Source organism: Molossus molossus, unplaced genomic scaffold (genome assembly GCF_014108415.1).
Source record: "Molossus molossus isolate mMolMol1 unplaced genomic scaffold, mMolMol1.p scaffold_m16_p_20, whole genome shotgun sequence".
Classification (NCBI taxonomy): domain Eukaryota; kingdom Metazoa; phylum Chordata; class Mammalia; order Chiroptera; family Molossidae; genus Molossus; species Molossus molossus.
In genome coordinates, this window is record NW_023425356.1 from 44,563,796 (window position 1) to 44,584,533 (window position 20,738).

The 20,738-nt window shown below is 58.2% G+C and overlaps 1 protein-coding gene across 1 annotated transcript in view; it reads right to left on the reverse strand.

Moving 5' to 3' along the window:
- The window catches only part of QSOX1 (quiescin sulfhydryl oxidase 1), a 37,956-nt gene that overhangs the window by 15,385 nt on the left and 1,833 nt on the right, over positions 1–20,738 (reverse strand). Inside the window, exons 2-7 of the mRNA XM_036271997.1 lie at positions 15,273–15,373; positions 7,114–7,159; positions 6,055–6,157; positions 4,154–4,247; positions 2,133–2,278; positions 541–675 (exon numbers count right to left, since the gene is read on the reverse strand). Of these exons, the coding sequence (XP_036127890.1) occupies positions 541–675; positions 2,133–2,278; positions 4,154–4,247; positions 6,055–6,157; positions 7,114–7,159; positions 15,273–15,373 (625 nt within the window). The remainder of the gene's footprint in view (positions 1–540; positions 676–2,132; positions 2,279–4,153; positions 4,248–6,054; positions 6,158–7,113; positions 7,160–15,272; positions 15,374–20,738) is intronic.

The window sequence follows — 20,738 nt, forward strand, 5'->3', positions numbered from 1 at the left end:
AAACTACTTGCTGAAGCCCTGGTTGGTCTGGCTCAGCTGGCTGCAGCATCATCCCATGCACCAAAGGGTCACGGGTTCAGTTCCTGGTGAGGGCACAAACCCAGGTTACAGGTTTGATCCCTGGTCGGGATGCGTATGGGAAGCAACCGATGTTTCTCCCTCACATCAATTTTCTTCTCTTCCTCTCTGTCCTAAATCAATGAAAAAAACAAAATAATTGGCTGAAGAAGCCATTGCTGGGGTGGGAAGCTGGTCTGGAGGCCACAGATTCTCTTTGAGCAGAGGTAAGCATAAGGAACGTGGGCACTGGAAAGTATCCATCCCCTCACGAAGGGTACAGGAATGCTGCTGCTCCCGCACACCCAGGCTCTCTGGGTGTGGCCAGCAGCTGGGGCCAAGGCCAAGGCCAGTGCTGTGGGGTCTGGGCTCAGCATGGCACATGCTCATTCGTGACAAGGACCAGAGTGGCCTGCAGGGGGGCGTCAGTGAGCAGGGGTGGCTGGAGCTGGGCAGAGGTGAGGAAAACGGCTGTGGCCTTACCGGTCTGCAATCTTCCACACGGTGGAAGCTACCGTGTTCACAGCGGTTGGCGCAACCGTGGTGGGGGCAGCCTCCCGGGGGGCCCCAGCAAACCTCTGCAGGTAAGTGGTGTAGAAGGACCTGGACTCCATGAGCCTGGGAGGGGAGAGAACCAGAGAAGCAGCGGTGAGTACAGAGAAACAGAACCCGAGCTAACTCGGAGGAGGAGCCCCTGCCCCTCTGAGACAGAAGTGGTTACTAAGAAATATCTGGACTCGGTCTCATCCTCAGTGAGGTCAAAACCGGGGCAGCCATGCCTCACTTCGGCCTCTCTGTTCGCTGTTCATGCCGATGTCCAATCCTGCCTGGGAAAGCAGCTCGGCGGCCCTGGAGAGGCTGTGCGACAGCGCAGCTCGGGGACAGCGCCGTCCTGCCCACGGACAGGGTGCCTGTCCTCCGGGAAGCTGCGCTCACGGGCTTGCTCCGGGGTCCGAGGGGACTGACTCCCCAGGCACGGCAAGGGAGTTTAATGTGTGATTTTTAAAAGTAGCAACAAAAATAAAACACTAAAATTCTCAACTCCTTTGCTTTCTTTCTCTCCTGATAGAGGAGTTCTCAAGGGCAGGAGGCACCCCGGTCCGGCTCGGGGAGGGGAGACGAGGACAGTGGCAGTGACGGGCCCCAGGGGAGCCGCTTTGGCAGCACCGCGTTCCACTCCGCGTCCTGGCCCGGTGTTCATCGGCGAGCAGATGGCTCAGGAGCAGCGTCGTCACAAACAATTTTCCCCTCCACCAGCTCCCAGCGAGGAAACAATGCCGCCTCTCCCAACCAGGACCCGTGCTTCCTGGGCCTGTGCAGAAAGTGCGTCCCTCTGTCCCCTGTGGCCATCGCGCTCCCTTCCCCCAGCAGAACGCTCGGACACCCGCTGGCCCAGGCTGCCTGGTGATCGGCCGGCCAGGGCAAGTGGCCGCCCTGCCCAGCCTCAGTGCGGGGTGGCCCGAACGGCCCAGAGGAACAGCTCATCGGGCACCGGGCACCGCCAGCAAGCCTGGATTCCCGGCCCTCCTGCCTCAGGGCCACGCCGACATCAATCATCAGCCCAGGGAGGGCACCAAGGCACCATCTGGCGCCATTTAACGGGCCATTCAGCAGCAGGAGCCTGACAGGGGCTGCGGCTGGCCTGATTGTTTTCTCTTGGCATTTTGGAACTGGCTATTGTCTGGCTCCTAATGAACTTTTCTGCAATTAGAAAACCAAAGGGAGGGAGGGTCAGGCATAGCTGAGTGCCTGCCAGGCCTGCAGCCTGCCAACGAGTCTGTCCGAACACAGGCAGACAGGGAACAGGGGCACGGCTGCGGGGGAGGGGCTGCAGTGCCAAGCTGGGTGGGCAGGGTCCGAGGGCAGCGTTCTGGGCCTGTGCCCTGGCCGTACACACATCGCCCCACGCGCCACAGGCAGACGTGTGCTTCTCCTGCAGGGGTGCTCCAAGCCGGCCCCTGGGCTTCTCAGAAGACTCACAGAGGAACGGGCCCCTGGGACAGGCTGGCAGGCTCTCTAGGCGGGAACACGGATGCGCACAGGGAGGGAGGACACTGGGCAGAGAGACAACTCACACAGGAACTCGGGAGGCAGAGCCGTTCCGAAACAGCAGGTAGCAAGACGGGAAGTCGGTGACGCCAAACTTGTTCACCACGTTGCCCTCTGTGTTCAGGACCCTGCGCACTGCGATGCCTTTGCGCTGGGACAGGTCCAGAGTCACCTGCAGAGAAAATCAGACACCTGGCGGCCAAGCCACTGGGCAGAGGGAGCCCTGACGGGCACCGGGGTGCCAGCACTCCGTCCACTCTGACCTTTCCACCAACAGGCCATCGTGATGAGTGAGAGCCTCGGGCTACCAAGCGCACCTGCCCACAGGTAACAGGAGGGGCCTTGGAACTGTGCACGCCACACATCTGGGATCTCCCGGACAGCCCCAATTTAGTATCATTTTCTTCCCAATCGAAGCAGTTTGTAAAAGGCACAACAGAATGTGAGTTCATTTTACTCATATTTGTAAGGTTTTCTAGTTACACTCCAAATCAGAAATATAGTCAGTCATGATGATTTTATTTTTAGAAAGAACTAGGAAGGGGAAAAAGGTTAGCTAACATTTAGTTAGTATGTACTATGTACTGTACATAGATTGCTTCATTTAATCTTCAGAACTACCCTCAGGAGCCCAGGCGAGGAGGTGCAGGTCACTAGGGCTGCCTGGCTGAATCCTGGTCCTCCAGCCTGAACCTCTCCCTGACTCAATTTCCTTACTTGCAGAATTATAATAACAAAAATACCAACTTCAGAGGACTGAATGGGTTCATTTTATAAAAGTACTCATACCAGTGACTAGCAAACAGTAGGTACATAACTATTCATTTAAAAAAATAAAACTATTGTAGATGAAGAAACAGAGGCTTAGCGGTGAAACCGTGTCTCTGGGTCACACAGCCAGCAGGCACCTGTGCGGCTGTATAGATCCCAGTTCGATCTGGCTGCAGAGCCTGGGCCCCTGGCCACTGTGCCTCCTGCCTCTCAAACCGATAATCACCCCCACGAGCCTCTGCATGGACACAGTCCACAGGGGCCCCTGTCCCTGGTTCCACAGACGTGGGGGAGAGGGAGAAGAGCTGATTCCAGTGAACATTTATCCATCGCTTCGACGTGACAGGCATGACCCCAGGCCTAAACCGGACCCCCGGGAGGGTCAGGCATGTCTCAGCAAAGCTCCGGTGTTCTCCCCACCTCCCTGCGCGTCCCCTCAGTGCAGTGCCCTCGACTGTGCTGATGAGTCGCAGGAGGAAAGCCACTAAAAGCCAACGGTGGTCTTGCATTTCGTCCTCTCACGTCCCTCTGTCCCCCTGGGCTGCCCTGGCCCTTCTCCCAGGCACTGGCCCGCCCCACCTTTGCTCTGGGAGAACCCACAGCGGCCTGGAGAGGTCCATGAGCCAGCGGCGGAGAGGACAGCTCTCTGCCTCGGGCCAGGGGCCTGGACCTCCCACGGCACACACGCTGAGGAGGCCCAACGTGGAGACGACACGGGCTCTGGAGGCAGACAGAGCGGGTTCAAAGCCCCGCTCTGCAGACACTGGCTGTGTGATCTTCCACACGTCCTATGATCGTCTCTGTTAGTCGTGAACGTCGGCAACTCTGTGGCCAGCAATCTGATCCAATGCTCAATGAACAGCAGGTCTTATCAAATTTGGTTTCGACGAGGAGATAAAAACAGACGCAAGACCTGTAACCTACAGCATATTCAGTGACAGTGTATTCACTTTGTGTGGTGACACATGGGAACTACACTTATTATGGTGATTATTTCAAAATGTACCCAAATGTCAAAACATTCGGTTGTATGCCTGAAACTAATATAATGTATGTCAATTACACTTCAATTTGGAAAAAACATACAAAGGTTTTATAACAGAAAGACCCAGCTCCTGCACTTACCGTTTCTCCCAGCAGGGGTCAGGCCAGTGCTGGGCTCAGAAGTGCACAGGACGGAGACCCAGGAATTTGTAGGAACGTGCCTGCTCCTGAACTCAGTGGGCTCCCTCCCAAGGGCTACCCAGGAGTTACAAGGACCCTGAGGGCAGCTCACCTCTCTACCCAAGTAGGAGCCTTCCTTTTCAAAGATCAAGGCCAGGTACTCTTCTTTATCGTTTCTTGCAAAGAACCCATTAATCTCCTCCAGCCTGCAAGAGACAAGGCTGGCAGTCACTCCACAGCCGGTAGGAACGAAGCAAAAGCTCTGGTGACACCAGCTGACACCCTGCTACCAGTGCAGCTACACGAACCTCCTCTGCTCAAGGCTTCATGGACGTCACCCCCAGCCTGCCCTCTAGGGGGAGTAAACCAAACCCCTCGTCTCAAAGGACAGTGCACCTACCTAACCCTGGTTATTCATCTCACCCACCTGGTGGGTGTGCTTTGCTACCCTGTCTCGTTCACAGTCAGAGTGAGTAGGGAGGACGACTGGGAAGAGACGCTGGGAGACCAGCTGTCTATGTTTTGGGTAAGGCCCAGGCTCAGTGAATATGGATTCTGTTGGTCCCTAAGAGACTGGCAATTAGTCCCCACCAGATACGAGCCTTGATCTGTGGCAAGTCACTACCAACCGGGAGACCTGATTTTTCCTCTCCTAGAGTAGGCATAAGAAAGGAACTGGAGAAGCAGAAAGTCCTGGCTACATGAGCCCACAGATGCTATCTAATCCAATCTCCTCATTTTAAGATGAGGAAACTGAGGCCCAGAGCACAGGAGGAAATTAATAAGGTGGCAAATTTTATTACACCCCAAATCAGAGAATAAAGCTACCAACTGTTTTCATAACTCAAAGTTTGAACAGAAAATAACTGCATAATACAAAAATGATGTGTCTCCTCACTCCACGTAAAAGCAGAACGTCAACTACATGTGTAAGAGGCCCACAGGTGACATGGCACTGGGGGGCTATCTCTTCCTCTTACCCCCAACCTGATGACCTCATTCCCTCTACTGGGCCAGTGACACGGCAGTGGTCACCTGTGAACAGAAGGCACAACTCGGGGCTGTGCTGGAGCCCAGCCCAGTGACCCAGCACAAACGGATATGCCAGAGAGGTGGGGGCCGGGGTGTAGCCCAGTCGGCGGATGAAGAGGTACAGGCCTGGCCCCCCCTCTCTGGCACACCCGTCTGTGCTGTCACTGGGCTGGGCTTCGGCACGGGCCCGAGGTGCATGGGGTCTCGCCCTAACTCTCCCATAGAGGGGAGACATGGAGACGACAACTGTACCTATGAATCCACTCACATGACTCACCCTTTCTCCTGAGTCTCCATCCCCCAGAGGGCCTGGTGGAGACCCTGGCCCAGCACATGGTCTTGGCGTGGTTTCGGTCCCAGGAAACCCCACGACCCAGGAAACACTTCTGTACCTGTTCCTGCTCCCCACTTCTCTCCTGTCCTCACACCCCCATGGTGCACTTCAGCACCCCGTTTTCTTAGAAAAGAGGCAATCCTTGAAGCGTGGGCCCGCTGCAGAGTCACACCCCCACCCCCGGCCACAGCCATTGCTCAGAAAAAACGACCACCTCCACTTTACAGAGACAGGGCTGTCCTCTTCCCAGCCCTCACCCCCTTTCCCTCTCAATGGTCCCGGATCCCTTCTTCCTCCCCATGCCCACTCTCCCAGTCGCCCTCCCAGGGTTAGAACATGTGAAATTCTGCTGCACCCCCAGATGTTCCTGGGACAGGTGTGAGAAGCAGCAGTAGGTTATGACCTGAAGAACCCCTGCCCCTTCCTTCCCACCTGCGGGATAGGTCCTTGCACCTGCCCGTCGGCCGAGGAAGACAGGGCGCCTGGGCAGGACCTCCAGCAACAGGGCGCCCTCTGGCCCAATGAGATGTCTGCCCCGGTGGCAGCAGGAAGAACCAACCTGGGTCCGCTTCCCTGCTCTCCCCACATCCCTCTGCTCGGCCTGTGGCCCTGGTCCACACTGCAGCAAGCCTGCTCGGCCCCAGTACCTGGTGGGCTCCAGCGGGGGACAGGCAGCGGGCCACGTGGTACTGTGGGTCTCCAGGGCGTCAATGAGCCTCTCCCGCAGCGTCTGCACATCAGCTCCTGCCACTACAAAGGAGGACGACACAGGGAGGGCGTGAGGACAGCAGAAGGGACCCAGTGCCTGTCAGCTTCACTCATACAAACGAAGGGCCCAGGCTGCTGGTTCTGAGAAACAGCAGGGTCAGCCCCCTCCGTACTCACAGCCTGAGCTCCGCCAGGGGACCCTTCCCCCAGGGCCAGGACAGAGTCCCTCAGGCCTGAGCTCCGCCAGGGGACCCTTCCCCCAGGGCCAGGACGGACTCCCTCAGGCCTGAGCTCCTCCAGGGGACCCTTCCCCCAGGGCCAGGACAGAGTCCCTCAGGCCTGAGCTCCTCCAGGGGACCCTTCCCCCGGGGCCAGGACGGACTCCCTCAGGCCTGAGCTCCGCCAGGGGACCCTTCCCCCGGGGCCGGGACAGACTCCCTCAGGCCTGAGCTCCTCCAGGGGACCCTTCCCCCGGGGCCAGGACAGACTCCCTCAGGCCTGAGCTCCGCCAGGGGACCCTTCCCCCAGGGCCAGGACAGACTCCCTCAGGCCTGAGCTCCTCCAGGGGACCCTTCCCCCGGGGCCAGGACGGACTCCCTCAGGCCTGAGCTCCGCCAGGGGACCCTTCCCCCGGGGCCAGGACAGAGTCCCTCAGGCCTGAGCTCCTCCAGGGGACCCTTCCCCCAGGGCCGGGACGGACTCCCTCAGGCCTGAGCTCCGCCAGGGGACCCTTCCCCCGGGGCCAGGACAGAGTCCCTCAGGCCTGAGCTCCTCCAGGGGACCCTTCCCTCAGGCCTGGGCCCACAAGGGCTCCCCCAGGGGCTGTCTGGCCTGCCCCTCTGGACACCAACTGACACAAAGGGCGATTTGGGGACGTGGTGACCCCCCCAGGACCCTGGAGGGAAGGGCAGTGAGAACAGACTCAGCCTTGGGGGACACTCCCTCTGCAGGTCTCGCTGCGCTTTCACCCCCAGAAACTCCGCAGAAGGGGCACCCACCTGACAGCGTCTCTCCTGGGCCATCCTTGGAAAAGGCCTTGAAGAACTGGAAACAAACAGACGCGTCAGTGACGGGGCAGCCAGGTGCCTACCGAGCGGTGGCTCCGGGCAGACTGGACCTCGGTGAGGTCAGGAGGGTGTGCTCCTGGAGCTGGACCTGACACCTTTCCCTGTGTCCTCCCATCCAACCCCTCCCCCAGCCCTGCGCAGAGGGTGGCTGGAGGCGGCGGCCCACACAGCGACGGGGCTGTCCCGCGGGGCAGCGTGTACTGTGTGAATGAACATGACACCGCTCCTTCCCTTTGCAGACCCATCTGACAAAATCAAGAGAAGTCAGTTCATATGCTCCCCCCCCACCAAGAAATGCCAGCCACCCCTGAGGCCAGCTGTCCTTGTCCCTTATCTTGAAAAAGGGGCTTGGAGGTTGCCGACTCTGCCCACGAGGACTCCCAGCCCGGCTCAGCGGACACTCCACATCCGGTCCCCCGCCCGGTTGGCCTTCTCTGTACTCAGCCCTGAGCTCTGCCAGGGGACGGCTCCCTCGGGGCCAGGAAAGAGTCCCTCAGACCTGGGCCCACGCGGGCTCCCCCGGGGACTGTCTGGCCTGCCGCTCTGGACGCCAACCCTGACATGAAGGGCGATTTTGGCAGACCAACCGAACTCACAGCTTTGCCCTTTTCCCATTTACAGGACACCAGGCCCGGTGTGTGGCCCCCTGGGTGAGAGGACAGAGAGGACAGAGGACTGCTCCTCCCATCTGGGCTCCTGCCCCGTGCAGAGCGCGCCGCGGGCCCTGCCTGTGCGCTCCCGGCTCAGGAGGGACAGAGCTCAGCTGTCCTGGCGGCCGCCTCACTGCCTGGGAAGAGCCCACAGGCCGGGAAGGGGACTTGCCCTGAGGTCCCTAACCTCGGCCACTTGTAAATACCTTTGGCCTCTGATTCTCACAGCGTGGCCAGTTGGCCTTGTCCGGAGCTGGGGGCTGACTGCAGACCCCTGGCTGTGACCTTGGGCAATTATTAACCTCTCTGAACCTTTTCATCTTTAAAACGAGGACGACACCATCTACCTTGAAGAACTGCTGCGAGGAGTCAATGACAACACATCTAAAGTGCTTGGCGCAGTGCCCGGGACATACCATGAGGGGGTCACTAAAGGTTAACTACAGCATCTTCATCATCATCATCCCCTCCCCTGGCTCCTACCTCTTGAACCCTAGGAAACACGGGTCACCTGGTACTGTCTGCTCCAGACATTTGTAGGCAGAGAAGTCAAATCCTGAGGCCACCTGCCCCGTCCCACCTGAGGACCAAAGATGCAGAGAAGCCGCCCATCCCTCCCCACCTGCACCCTTCTCCTGCTCCCTGGGACCCCACCTGGACCCAACTCTGCTCCCTTTTTAGGGCATTACTGTAAGCTTTCACTTTGGGAGAAAACCATCCACTGACACATGCCACACACACTTACCTACAATGGAGTTCTCCGCAGTGACTGAACACATTTGGAATTAACAAAATCATACGTTAGCCTAATACTTGTAAAAACAATCACAGATGTCTTGGATTGTGACATGAGATCAAATAGAAAAGCATGTTAAGGCATTTATGGGCTGACATTATTTCTCAGAAACAAAATAATGAATGCACCTCTGGGTGGTTCGGTTTGCTCACAAGCGCCCGCCCGGAGGATGCTCCTGACACGCGCAGACCGGACCGCCCCCGACGCGTTCCACGGGCAGAAACACTCTTGACCTCGGGAAGCCTGCCACGGTGGCCTTCCCGTGGCTATGGTGGACTTCTCAGGGACCGCGAAGTAACACAGGAACTCTTCATCCCCATCGGGTTACCCCGGTATGAAAAGGCAGCCTCGCCCTGGCCGGTTTGGCTCAGCGGTTAGAGCGACGGCCCGCGGCCCAGTGAGTCACTGGTTCAATTCAGGTCAAGGGCATGTCCCTCGGTTGTGGTTTGTCTCCGGCCCTGAGGCAACCAGTCAATGTGTCTCTCTCACATCGATGTTTCTCTCTCGCTCCCTCTCTTCCTCTCTCTCCCTCCCACTCTATCTGAACAGAAACAAAAACACAAAAACAAAAGGCAGCCTCAATGATAATGCTGGGTACCTGAAACTTTCACACTATTATATGCCAACATTACCTCAAAAAAAAAAAAAAGGAAAAGATAGGGCAGCTCCTGCAGGCCCAGCCCCGGGCAGTGTGAATCGGACGGGAGCCCGGTCAGCAGGAGCGACCAGGGGAACGAGGGACTCCAGGGAGGGCCCACCTCCTTCAGTTACCTCTGGCTGTCACCCAGCCCTCCCTTCTGTCCTCAGAAACTCCCATCTACCTCGAGAACAATGTCACCGCCCGAGCTCGAGCTCCCACACCTCGTGCTTTTTAGGAACCTTTTCCTATCCATTCATCCCTTTCCTCTTCGCCCTTTTCTGCCAGCTTCTCCCCCAGGCCTACACACAGATGCAAATCCTCCTAATCAAACGTTTTGTCTTCTGCAGAGAGGAGCGGAAGGGAAGGGGAACGCGAGCAGAGTCGCCCTCCTCGGTCTCCTGTCCTCACAGTGCCCGGGCACCGCCACACCCGCCCGCTTCCCTGTCTCCCCGCCCACCCCGTGGGCCATGGCACCACTCGGCTGCCTGCCGTCCCTCCGGCCAACCCAACGGCCTTCTGGCTCCCTCTGCGGTGTCTGTGGTCACTGCTGCGTCCCCCGTGGCCAGGTTTGCCGTTTGTTGGGCCACATTTTCCTGACTCTCTCCTTCTTTGCCTTCATGCCACCACCCTCCCTGTCTGCCTGACACTGCCCTTGGCCACCCTCACAGCCTCTCCTCGCCCTTGTCCCAGACTCGCCCTGGACCCCTTTCCCGAGCCCGCAGCCCCTGCCGTGTCCTGCCCGCAGTCTCTCCCGTTTGAAACCCAGGGAGGCACCTCCATGAGGGGCTCCCTCTGTGCCCGAGAGTGAGTGAAGGAACACGCCTGTCTGTCTCCCTCGCCAGCGCCATCCTCTTTGCCCGTGATCTGCAGTCTGACCCCTCTGTCCCAGGTCCTCGCTGGTCCTGGACTTCTGTTTCTTCCTGGTGCCCTCCACACCGGTGCCAGGGCCACACCCCCTTTCCAGACTGAGTCACTTCCCTCAACCTGTTCCTCCACCCGTGCTCCTTATCTCACTCACCCAGGGACGGTCCCCTTGGCGGCCACCCCGCCCCGCGCGGCGCTCCAGCCCCTCCCGCAGTTAGCCGACACGTCCTGTGGACCTGACTCGTGACAGCAGCCCTCTGGGCAGTGCCCTTCCAGACCGGCCGACCAGCGGGTCCGGGCGCGCTGAAGGAGTCCCTCAGGAGTGCCGACCTGCTCCCCTTTCCAACCGCCTCCCTCACTGCCACGCCGCTCACTTCTCTAGGGCAACTCTGCCCTGACCGTGCCTTCCGCCTGACCGGTCTCTCCCACGCCTCCTGCCAGCGAGTACTGCCCAAGCTCACTCCATGCGAGGCTTTCTGGGGTCTGACCTCCCATGCCCTACACTCCAGCTACCAGGGACTTCACCCCAACCTTGCCATGCACCTGCCTGCCCCCCTGCCTGGGCAGGCAGGACCGTCTACGGCTTGTTCGTCTCCTCCAGCCCACGGTGCCGGGCAGTGTCTGGGACGTGGGACTACTCCAAACTCATCAGCTCAGTTAAACAGAATCTCTGCCCTTTGATCGTCTCGGAGGCTCATGTAAAATCACAGTAAAATCTGGTCAGGGCACATTTTTGTCCTCCTATTAAGTCAGCTGTGGGAGGCGTGCGCCCTCCCCGAGGGAACCACCACGCGGAGGAAACAGGCCATTAGGGCTCCAGCGGCGAGTGTTCTCTTCTCCCGGGCAGTCCGCACCCGTCCCTTTCTTTCCGCACTTTCCGCAGGACTGCGTCTTCCTCAGCCTTGGAGCCCCCGGAAACCTCCGGGTCTCCCCAAAGGCAGGAGAGCAGCCGGCGTCAGGCAGTTTTACCAACCTGACCAGGCGCGGTGCCTCTGGGGGCCAAAAGGCTGACAGCAAGCACACTTCAGTGGTGGCCACCAGGGGCACAGAATCCAAGCTCTTAGAACCAGTTTTGAGAAAAATAATCCGGTCTCCAAAGATCTTACGGTGAGCCCGCAAGGGTCTGCCACCTACCCACCCACCCACGCTGTGGACAGTCAATGGAGGAGACAGCGGCCGGGCAGGGACGGCGGTGAGGGGCTCGCTTCCTCTTCCCAGAGAGGCACCGGTGACGTCTTCCTGAGTCCTGTCCCCTTCCCTGACATCTCACCCTCTAGCAAGAGCCACAGAAGGTAAGGGCCCAGATTGTGTGTCCCCCGGGGGCCCGCACACCCAGCCTTGTACGCAAGGACCTGCCATTACTGGGCCCCCCTCCCCGCAGGACCGCAGCCCTGCACTGAAGCCTGTGCTCCGGCCAGACCAGTCTTCTCCGCGCCCAGGGCCCTGGCTCTCCTCCGCCCTGCCCACTCCCCCTTTCTCCTAGCCAAACCTCCTCTGCCCTTCAGCGCAAGCAGAAGTTCCCTCCTACGTGAATCCTCTCCCGGACTCGAGGGACGGAGCCAGGGAGCCAGCAAAGGCCCGGCATTCACTGCGTCCGGGGCACGCACTGCCTGTGAGCTAGCTGGTGAGCCCTGGGTCCCTGTGCACAGGACCCCCTGTCCGGCCTCTCCCGGGCCCGGGCCACCTCTCACATGTCTGGCCTCTCCCATAACAGTGGGCACACATCCACTCAGCAAACATCCACGCGACAGCTGCTGCTAGACAGACTGCCTCCCGTGCCGGACCCACATGATGGCCAGAGGAGCCCTCACGAGCCCCGGGCAATGGGATGGCAGACAACCGACATTCAGTGAACACCGAGTGAGACCAGTGTCCCAGCACCTTCACGTGTGAGACCTCGTTTCATACTGGGCAACAATCCCATTAGGTCGATATGAGCACCCCACTTTTACTGACAGGGAAACTGAGGCCCGTGGCTGAGGAGTATTAAGGGATTTCCCAAGTCGCATACAGGAAGCAGCGGAGCCCAGATCTGAACCCACGCTAACTGTCTCCTCCGAATCTTCCAAAGGGGAGACTTGCGTCCTCTCCCACCCCAACGCTGCTGGTCCCTATAACCTCGATCCCAGCCAGGCCTGCGGCCAGTCCACATTCATTACCGGTTGAGGGGCACCCCAGTGGCCCAAGGCAAAGCCCTTCCCCCCTGAAGTTCCAGCCTCCAGGTCCCCAGCACCGCCCAGCATGAGCTGCAAACTGTCCCTCCCTGCACTTTTGTTTTCTCCCAGCTGGGTCCCAGCTCCAGTCTGATGGGTCCTGACACAGCCGGCCCGCCCTGCTCAGGTGTTTGCTGAACAGGCTGGGCTGGTGAAGCTCGCTGTTTGCTCAGGGTAGCAAAGGGCAGGAGGCAGAGGACAGAGACAATGACATATGCCGCTGGGGGTGGCCAGACTCTTGTGTGGGCCTGTCCCCATAACCAGCAACTCTCTCTTTCCCTATTCAACCTGTGTCCTCACTGTAGAAGGCTGGGATGAGGACAGGCTCCAGCCCCAGAGGGCAGCAGGCAGGGCAACGGGGCTGTATCTGGCCATCCAGCAGCCTGGCCGACATCTGGGGTCTGCGCCTCCTTCTAGGGCGCACAGGCACACCGCCCGAATCTGCACAGGTCGGGAACCTGTCAGAGCAGGGTTTTCCAAACACTAGAAGCGATCTAGTAGTCAGATGTAAAATCAATTCAGTGAGTCACAGTATTTTTAAAAAATAAAGAACATCAGTGTGTATAGCACTTAGTAAGAGGACTGTTTTCCAAAACATTTGTTTTGGTGATGACAGAAACCTTCTGGATGTCACTGTCGATGTGACTCCTTACTGCAGGTCACACTCACAATGTCTGAAAGCGTCTGCCTAGGTCCTCAGAGCAGAGACCCGCCAGGAGCTGGACCACCTGCACCCTGCACCCTGCACCCAGGCTGGGTCCTGAGACAGGGCACCACGTGCTCTCCTTGCCGAAACTGGCCTGCAGGATGCTCGGAAGAGGCAGGGAGGTTACACCACCGTTTCTGGGGCTCTTAGGAAATGGACAGATGACGACTGGCCAGGCCACCTGGCGCTGCCCGTGTGGAGGCAGGGGAAGGTCAGGGCCGGGGCTGACACAGCGAGCTGGGCGGTTAAGGAGATGATTAATCCCTCGAGGTATTCGGGCTGTGGTGCTGCGTGTGCTGCGTGACCTGGGCAGGCACCAAGGAGCTGCCAGACACCCCGACTGCCTGGCCGCCTCCGCCACACCCACTGAGCCCCAGCCTCTCCCAGGCAGACAGAAAGCCCCACAGGAGGTCCTGACCTGGCCACGGTACCAGTGCCAATCCCTGCCCCAGCTGGGCAGTGGCTGGACCCCAACGCTGGGAGAAAACAGCCTGTGAACAAGGGCTCCCTGCTGCCACAGTGCTTTGTCCACAGCTCCCACTCAGGGCGCTGCCCCTGGCTCAGCAAAGGGGACAGAGGCCCCGGCCTCTCCCTGTGGATAACTTTAAATACTTTCAGTTCTGTATCTTGGGGCCAAGGGTAGGGCATGGCCCTGCCAGGGAGGTCTTTTAACTTGAAAGGGGTGATTTCTAGTCTCTCTGCTGCCACCTCTAAGTGAAGGCCGGAGCTGTGTGCTCCCTGGGCTGTTCCCGGACCGGCCTGGCCTCGGCTGACTGACAGGGGCCTGAGCCCTGCCCGAGTGGTAACAGCAGGTGGAAGGGGCCCTAGGGGCCGGGCTGGGAACTCCTGACCCAGCAGCACTTCCCTGGGTGTGAGGCACGGAGCGGGCACGAGGAGGCAGAGCTGGCCACTGTGGGAGCCGGGCCTGGCTCTCAGGACGAATTCTCGGAGAGAGTAGGCTGAGCCACCGCTCACGGTTCCACCTGGAACTGGTTCTGCCCTGAGCTCAGAGAGAGCGTGTTCCAGGGCAGCGCGTGGCCTGTCAGCTTTCAAAGGCATTTCGTGATTATTATTAGTGGCTGTAGAAGCAACTGCTTGCCCTGGCCAGTTTGGCTCAGCGGTTAGAGCATCGGCCTGCGATCCGGAGGGACCCGGGTTCGGTTCCCGCTAAGGGCACGTACCTCGGTTGCAGTTTGTCCCCGGCCCTGGTTGGTTGTGCGGGTGGCAGCCACTCGATGTGTCCCTTTCACATCGATGTTTCTCTCTCTCTCTCTTCCTCTCCCTCTATCTGAACAAAAAATGGAAAAATGTCCTCGGGTGAGGATGATAAAAAAAAAAAAAAAGAAGCAACTGCTCTTCTAGATGCCATTTTGGAGGCGGCCAATTATTCAGAGGGGGCTGGAGAGACAGAGGCTCAGGCGGGAGGCTCGGCCTGAGGCCTGGGAGGGTGCTGAGTAGATCCGGACAGCTGCGCTGTGCTGGGCCTGCAGGCCTCCCACAGAGCCGTGGACATCGCTCGGACGCTAATGAAGCTGTCCATGCCCTGTGGTGGGCAGGCTGGCGGGCGAGAGCTGTAGTGACGGTGACAGAGCCCTCATGTGCTGGGTGTGCCGCCAGCCTCCTGTGACGGGATGGGGATCCCTGCCACCTGGGGCACTTTGGCATCGTGACCGTGAGGTGAGGCTACGAGTCGCTTCTGAGCTACTAGGGTTCAAGGCACTTGCCCGAGGAGGAGGAGGCTTGCCTGTGTCTCTGGGGTCCTTTTCTGGGGGACCACTGGGCCACCTGAGTCTGATCCTGCCACATACGAGCCAGAGCCAGGACCTTGGTTTTACAGGGTTAGGTCAGACCTCCAGAGCTAGGCGGTCAGGAGGGAGAGGAATTGGGGAGAGACCCCTGGAGCGGGGAGCTCCCCAGCCCAGGTGGTGATGTCTCCACAGCTGAAATCGTCCACCCCAACACACCTACACATGGCCCCCTTCCCTTATAAAGTGGAGAATTTAAATAGCAGACTGAGTGAACCTCTTTCTCTTCTGCCTCCCAACACACATCCATTTCTGCCTCTATGACCGCTGTCTCAGTGAGCAAAGGGACAGTCCTCCGGGGATGGGATTTAAACACACCAGGGACATCAGAGAAGCCCACAGAGCCAGGCAGACATGCAGCAGCTGGCGGGATGCTCCGCCCGGCCCCAGCCCACTCCCCACTCCTCATCACGCACCCTCACAGTTGGGAAGCCAGGGATGTTGAAGTCTCTGCAGACTGCACTGTTGGTCTCATCAGCACAGTCCAGGGCAGCGAGGTTCAGCGCCGGCTTCCAATCTGAAAGGACAGGAACACCCACGTAAAGATGGGCCGGCACCCCTGCCTGCTCCCCTTCCCCCACGCAATACCCCCACCAATCCCCACCACACCATCCCCAAAGCTCTTATGAGAAAGGTCTCCCCTTCCTCAGAAAAGGATCTCGGATAAAGTCTGGCTATTCTGTATTTATTGTGCTTTGGACACAGTTAAATAGCACAAGAATGCTGTCTTGTAATGGCATCTGGGTTCCCAGCCACTTGGCGGGGGTGTTGGGGGGGCAGAGATGGCCTTCCGGGAAGAGGTCCGACTCTGCCTGTCCCTGCTGCCCGCTGGAGAGGCCAGTTCCAGGCCAGAGAACATCCTCCGGAAGTCTGGAATTTCCCTGGGGACCCCCAGTGAAAGTGTCTGCAGCGGCGGAACTGGCCCTGGGCCCGGCGCGGGCGGGTGGGACACGGCGCGGGGATCGGCGCCCCGGCCAGCAGTGGAGGCAGGAAGTCCTGGGAGGAAGGGGAAGGCACGTGGGGTGGAGGAACACAGGGAAAACGCGCAGAGGCCCGCGTCTAGGAGATTAACAGCTGCCCAGCATCAGGCCCCAGGCTCAAGTCCTCCGTAACTTATCAGCAGAGGAAATAATGGCACCGTTCTGGGCCACAGCCCAGGGCCTGGGAACCAGAAAACAAACTCATCTACCCAGCAGGCCTCCCGAGCTGCAATTCAAGGTCAAGGTGCCCCTTAAACACCCATCAAAGTTCCACGTTACTATGAGGCTGCTCCAGCTGGAAGGCAAGATACACACACCTGAAGCCACGGGAGGGTGAGGTGGCTGGGGCCACGCCCTCTGGTAGAGCTCCAAAGGAGTCTGGACACAGGAGACCAGCCCTGGGGACGAAGCATGGGCCTGGCAGGAGAGGCGGGAACTGAGCGGAACCCTGGCAGCCAGGCGAGTTTCGGGGAACTTCGAGCAACTCGGGAGGCGGCCGGCTGGGGGCTCTGCGGAGACCAGACGGCTGAGCGCAGGCCCTGCTGGGAGGGGCTGGGGCCGGAGGGAGCCCTCGCCTGGGGGTGGGGGCTGACTGCCACCGCACCCTGGAGCCCCCTGGGCTTTCTGAGCAGATGAGTGAAGGAGGAAGCCTGCCTGGTGGCACTAGTGCCCCCCATGGGGTCCTACCCCTCTCATCTAGAGTACAAGGTGGGGCGGGGGTGGAGGGCCCAGCACCCATTAATTACAGAACACTAATGTCTGAATAACATCCCTGAGAATCATGCCAGGACCTCTTACCTCTCCCTGAACCCGCTCCCTACGATGTCTGAAAAATCTTTCAGAAGGCATCGGAGCAACCAAGAACATTTTATACGCAAGGAAGGAGTGTTACCCTCACTTCCACAAGACAGGCAGGAAGAGGCAGGAGTCCACCCAGACAACCCCTGATCCATCCCTCAAAGGAAAGACTCACAGCAGCTGAGGCTGGCCTACAGCGACACCCTCTCCCTTCTGGACCCTCAACCCTCCCCTGCCTTCCTTTCTTGCTGGCAATCCCCTTGGCACTGAACTCCTGACTCCTGGAGGGAGGCAGTCGGGGTGGGGGGGGGGGGGATACAAGTGTTTATCAGAGACAGGCTGGCCACATCCTACCCTGTCATTTCCCCAAGCCCCTGCCCAAGAGAGGCCCGGGGAGGGTAGGAAGCGCAGGTCACCCCTAGGCCAGCTGGCATACAAGAGGCTTGGCCCCTTCGGTTGTGCATCTAATGCTCCGGTCACCTTGTTCGGAGACCCACAGAAGAGGCCCAGCTGTTTTCAAAAGAGGCAGCAAGTCAGTCAGACACAGGGCAGAGGAGAGGCGATTCTGCATCCTTCCACCAGTGAGGGCCCAGCAGGGCGACCAAGGACCGCAGGCCTCACCCGCTGTGCTCCTCTGCAAGAACGCGGTCACCGTCCCACGGGCCAGAGCCAGTGCCCGCTGCCCACGGGGGCACGAAGACTCAGGAGGGGAGAGAAGAGAAAGCTGGCGTTCAGTGATCAGCCAGGGGACACTCCAGGTGATCCCACTGGAGGTGGCCGTCAATTCCCTGCTTCACAAACAAGGACAGGGACGGAGAGGCCTCCCAGCTGTCCTAGGCTCCCATGCTCACCTGGCCAGGACCAGGACGCTCACTACCTTCATGTTTTTGCTGTTCGCTCAATCACAACCTCCAGGAGAGAGAGAGCGGTAGAAACAGCTTGGTCGGGATCCATACCGTTCTCCGTAACTCACACGGTCAATGTCACAGACACCTCCTACTTGGATGAGGATAATATTATATGCCCAGGGGCTCATCGGTGCCTTACTGATGGAGTGTAATGCTCCCAACTACCCTATAAGGAAAGTAAGGTGCTCATTTCGAGACCTGCTTCCCTCAACTGCAAACAGAGATTCGAAAAGCGTGCCCAAGGCACACAACCAGTCAGTGGTGAATCTGGGACCTGAACCCAGAACGTGAGCCCCTCTGCTGGTCTCAAGAGGGCCCAGGACAGAACAGAGAGCTGCTGTCGGCTTCCCTCCCAGGAGACTCGGGGAGGGTGGGTGCTGGTCCTAAGGAAGGCGATACCTGGAGCGCCCAGCCCCTTGGCTCCTGGGCGGGCTCTGCCCCCTTCCCTTGAAGCCTGACTCCTGTATCTCTACGCAGTGGCCCCAGGCCCAGGGGGAGGCAGAGGGAGAGTCCTGGCTGAGGAATGTTTCTCAGGAATATCAATGTAATACCTTAATGAGCCACAATGACATACAGATCTGGTCTGCGCGAATCACTGTGGGCCTGACTATTCATCACTCTAGTAACAGAACGGGAATAGGGGCCTTATCTGGGCACTCCAGGGCAAAGCAGAGTGTGCGCTGTCGGGAACAGAACCCGGGGAGAGAGGCTTTTTAAAGTGTCAGGTGACATGAGCACCAGCACCTGCCGGCCTAACATCACAAGATCGGCAGTATCAGTCCAGCCCTGCTCTAGGGGAGAAAAAAATGTCCTGGTGCAATTGCTGCCTTGTAAAGTAATTTCTCTACCGGCAGCCGTAAACGAGCAAATGCAGAGGGGGCGGGTGGGGAGGCAGGTGTGTCCAGGACCGCTGTGGACTTTGGGATGGTGGCTGAGAGGACACCCTGTGGTAAGGGGGTGATGGGCTACCTCTGGAGTCCCAGGCAGCATCCCCACCCCAACTCACAATTCCGGGAAGGGACAATGAACCCAGAGTCACAAGACTTGCTTATAGCTGTCACTGGCAGAGCCTCAGGGACAGCACACGTCCCCTCTCCAGGCCCGTTTCCTCCTGGGTCAAACAAAGGCCGGGGTGGACATTCTCTCATCCCTTCCAGCTCTGACAACCATGCAGATGCTACATGGCAAACACCTGGCAAGGAAAACGGCCGTGAGGCCTGGGGGTGTTAAGCAGAGGCCAGACCCACCACGAGCCTACCAGGTTGAGTGGTCAGAACTAGAACCCACCAGTGTCTGGAAATTGTCCTGACACAGGGAGTTAGCTAGTACTATGAGGTCACCACCTTGTCCCTTCCTCCTTGCTGCAGGCTCATGGGCAGTGAGGTCACAGGATGAAGAAAATACCTTCCCTAGCCCTCACGCCTGGCTGACACCCCAGGTCTGAGTCAAGAGGACCACAGCACCAGCAGAAGGCTCAGTCACTCACATTCATATGAGTCCAGTGAGGCTCATGCCACTGGCCTGCATGAGTGTTAGTGGGCTCCTACCCCGTGCCAGGCTCTGCACTAGGCATCGCAGGGGTATAAGGGGAGGGCTGGTCTGTGTCCTGGAAGAGAAAGGGAGGGAAACCAACACTGCTCACCATCACTCAGACATGGGTGCCTTACAAATCTCATCCCCGTGGCTCTGCACAGGCCGCATCCCACCTGGCGTTCCCTTCTTCCTCCACCCCCTCTCCACCTGCCCGGGCTCTTGAAAGCCATGAAGAGCTGGGTTCAGGGACTTCCTCCAGCATCTATGTAATCCTGGGCAAGTTAATTCCGTGGAAAAAAAAAGAGACAGTATCTATTGCTCAAATATTTTCCCATAAAGATTATATATAAGTGGCCTGTAAAGGCCCTTAACAAAGTGCCTGGCATTAGGCAAGTATGTAAAACTTAACTGCTTGAATGAAAGCCTCTGGTGACCAGATGCCGCCTGTGACTTTCCCCTTCCCTGAATTCCCGCAACAGGAAATGACCGAGCACCCGCAGCTCCGCTGGTTGTTGTCTTGTACACTGAAATGCTGTGGGTTCGATTCCCAGTCAGAGCCCATATCCAGGTTGCAGGTTTGATCCCCAGTCAGGGTGCATACAGGAGGCAATCATCGATGTTTCTCTCTCTCCCTCTCCCTCTAAAATAAAAATTTTTTAAAAAATGTCTGTAGGTGAGTATTAAAAACATTTTTTTTTTGTAATAGAAAGAAATGACTGAGCAGCTTTTGGTTCTTTTCAAACAGTTTCTTCCTGGAGCCAATTTCCCTGCGTGTGTAGCTCTTTTCCCACAACTGCAATGCAAACAATGCTTTGCACACAGAGGTCATTCAACAAATATTTGCTGATTGATTAGCTGGTGAAGAGTAATGAAGGTCTGAAATGAACACAGTCGATTTCCCAAACATACGGTGAGGCAAATAAGAGATGCTCTGGACTAGAAAGAGGTGAGCCAGGTCCTTAGAAACAAGTGCTCTGCCCCATGGCAACCAATGCCCCAGAGAACCTACCCCACAAGTCCCTTAAGAAATGAGCCCTAGCCAGTCCGATGAAATGCCTGAGGCCAGCTGGGCAGGGTTGTAAAGTTCTCTCTCCCCACAAACTTCCATAATCTTGCTGCTCTTACCCAAGACACTCATGCCGTTGGCAGGGGCCGGGGCCACACTCTCGTGGCCCAGGGAGGTGTGATAGTGGCCCTTTGCTGGCCCACAACCAAACTTTCTCAAGGAACCTCAGAACGAGGATGGGAGAGCAACCTGGCTTCTCAGCTGGGCATCAGCCCCTTGGATTGGAATGGGAGCATTCTTCACCGCTGCAGGTTTGGCCAGTGCCCTCCAGGACATGATCTTGCTTAGGGGGTTGACTCACCCCCACTGCTCATGGGAGACCCCCACTTTCCACCTAAATCTCTCACCTCTACAGATTTCAATGCTCCCATTTTTCTTTCTAAGGCTATGTTTTGCTTTTGCTTTTTTTAAAAAGGGGCTGTCCTGGGTTAAGACCCCTTTTGGAAGTGGAAACCCTCATCAAGAAGTAGGCTGGGTTAGTACCTGGCTGTGCAATTCAATGTAAAACCCTGGGTTGCAAGAGGCCAAACAAATGAGTCAGCTGGAAGCTAAGCACTCTAAAGACGTAAGAATTTTCTAGGTTGAGTCCATCTGTGA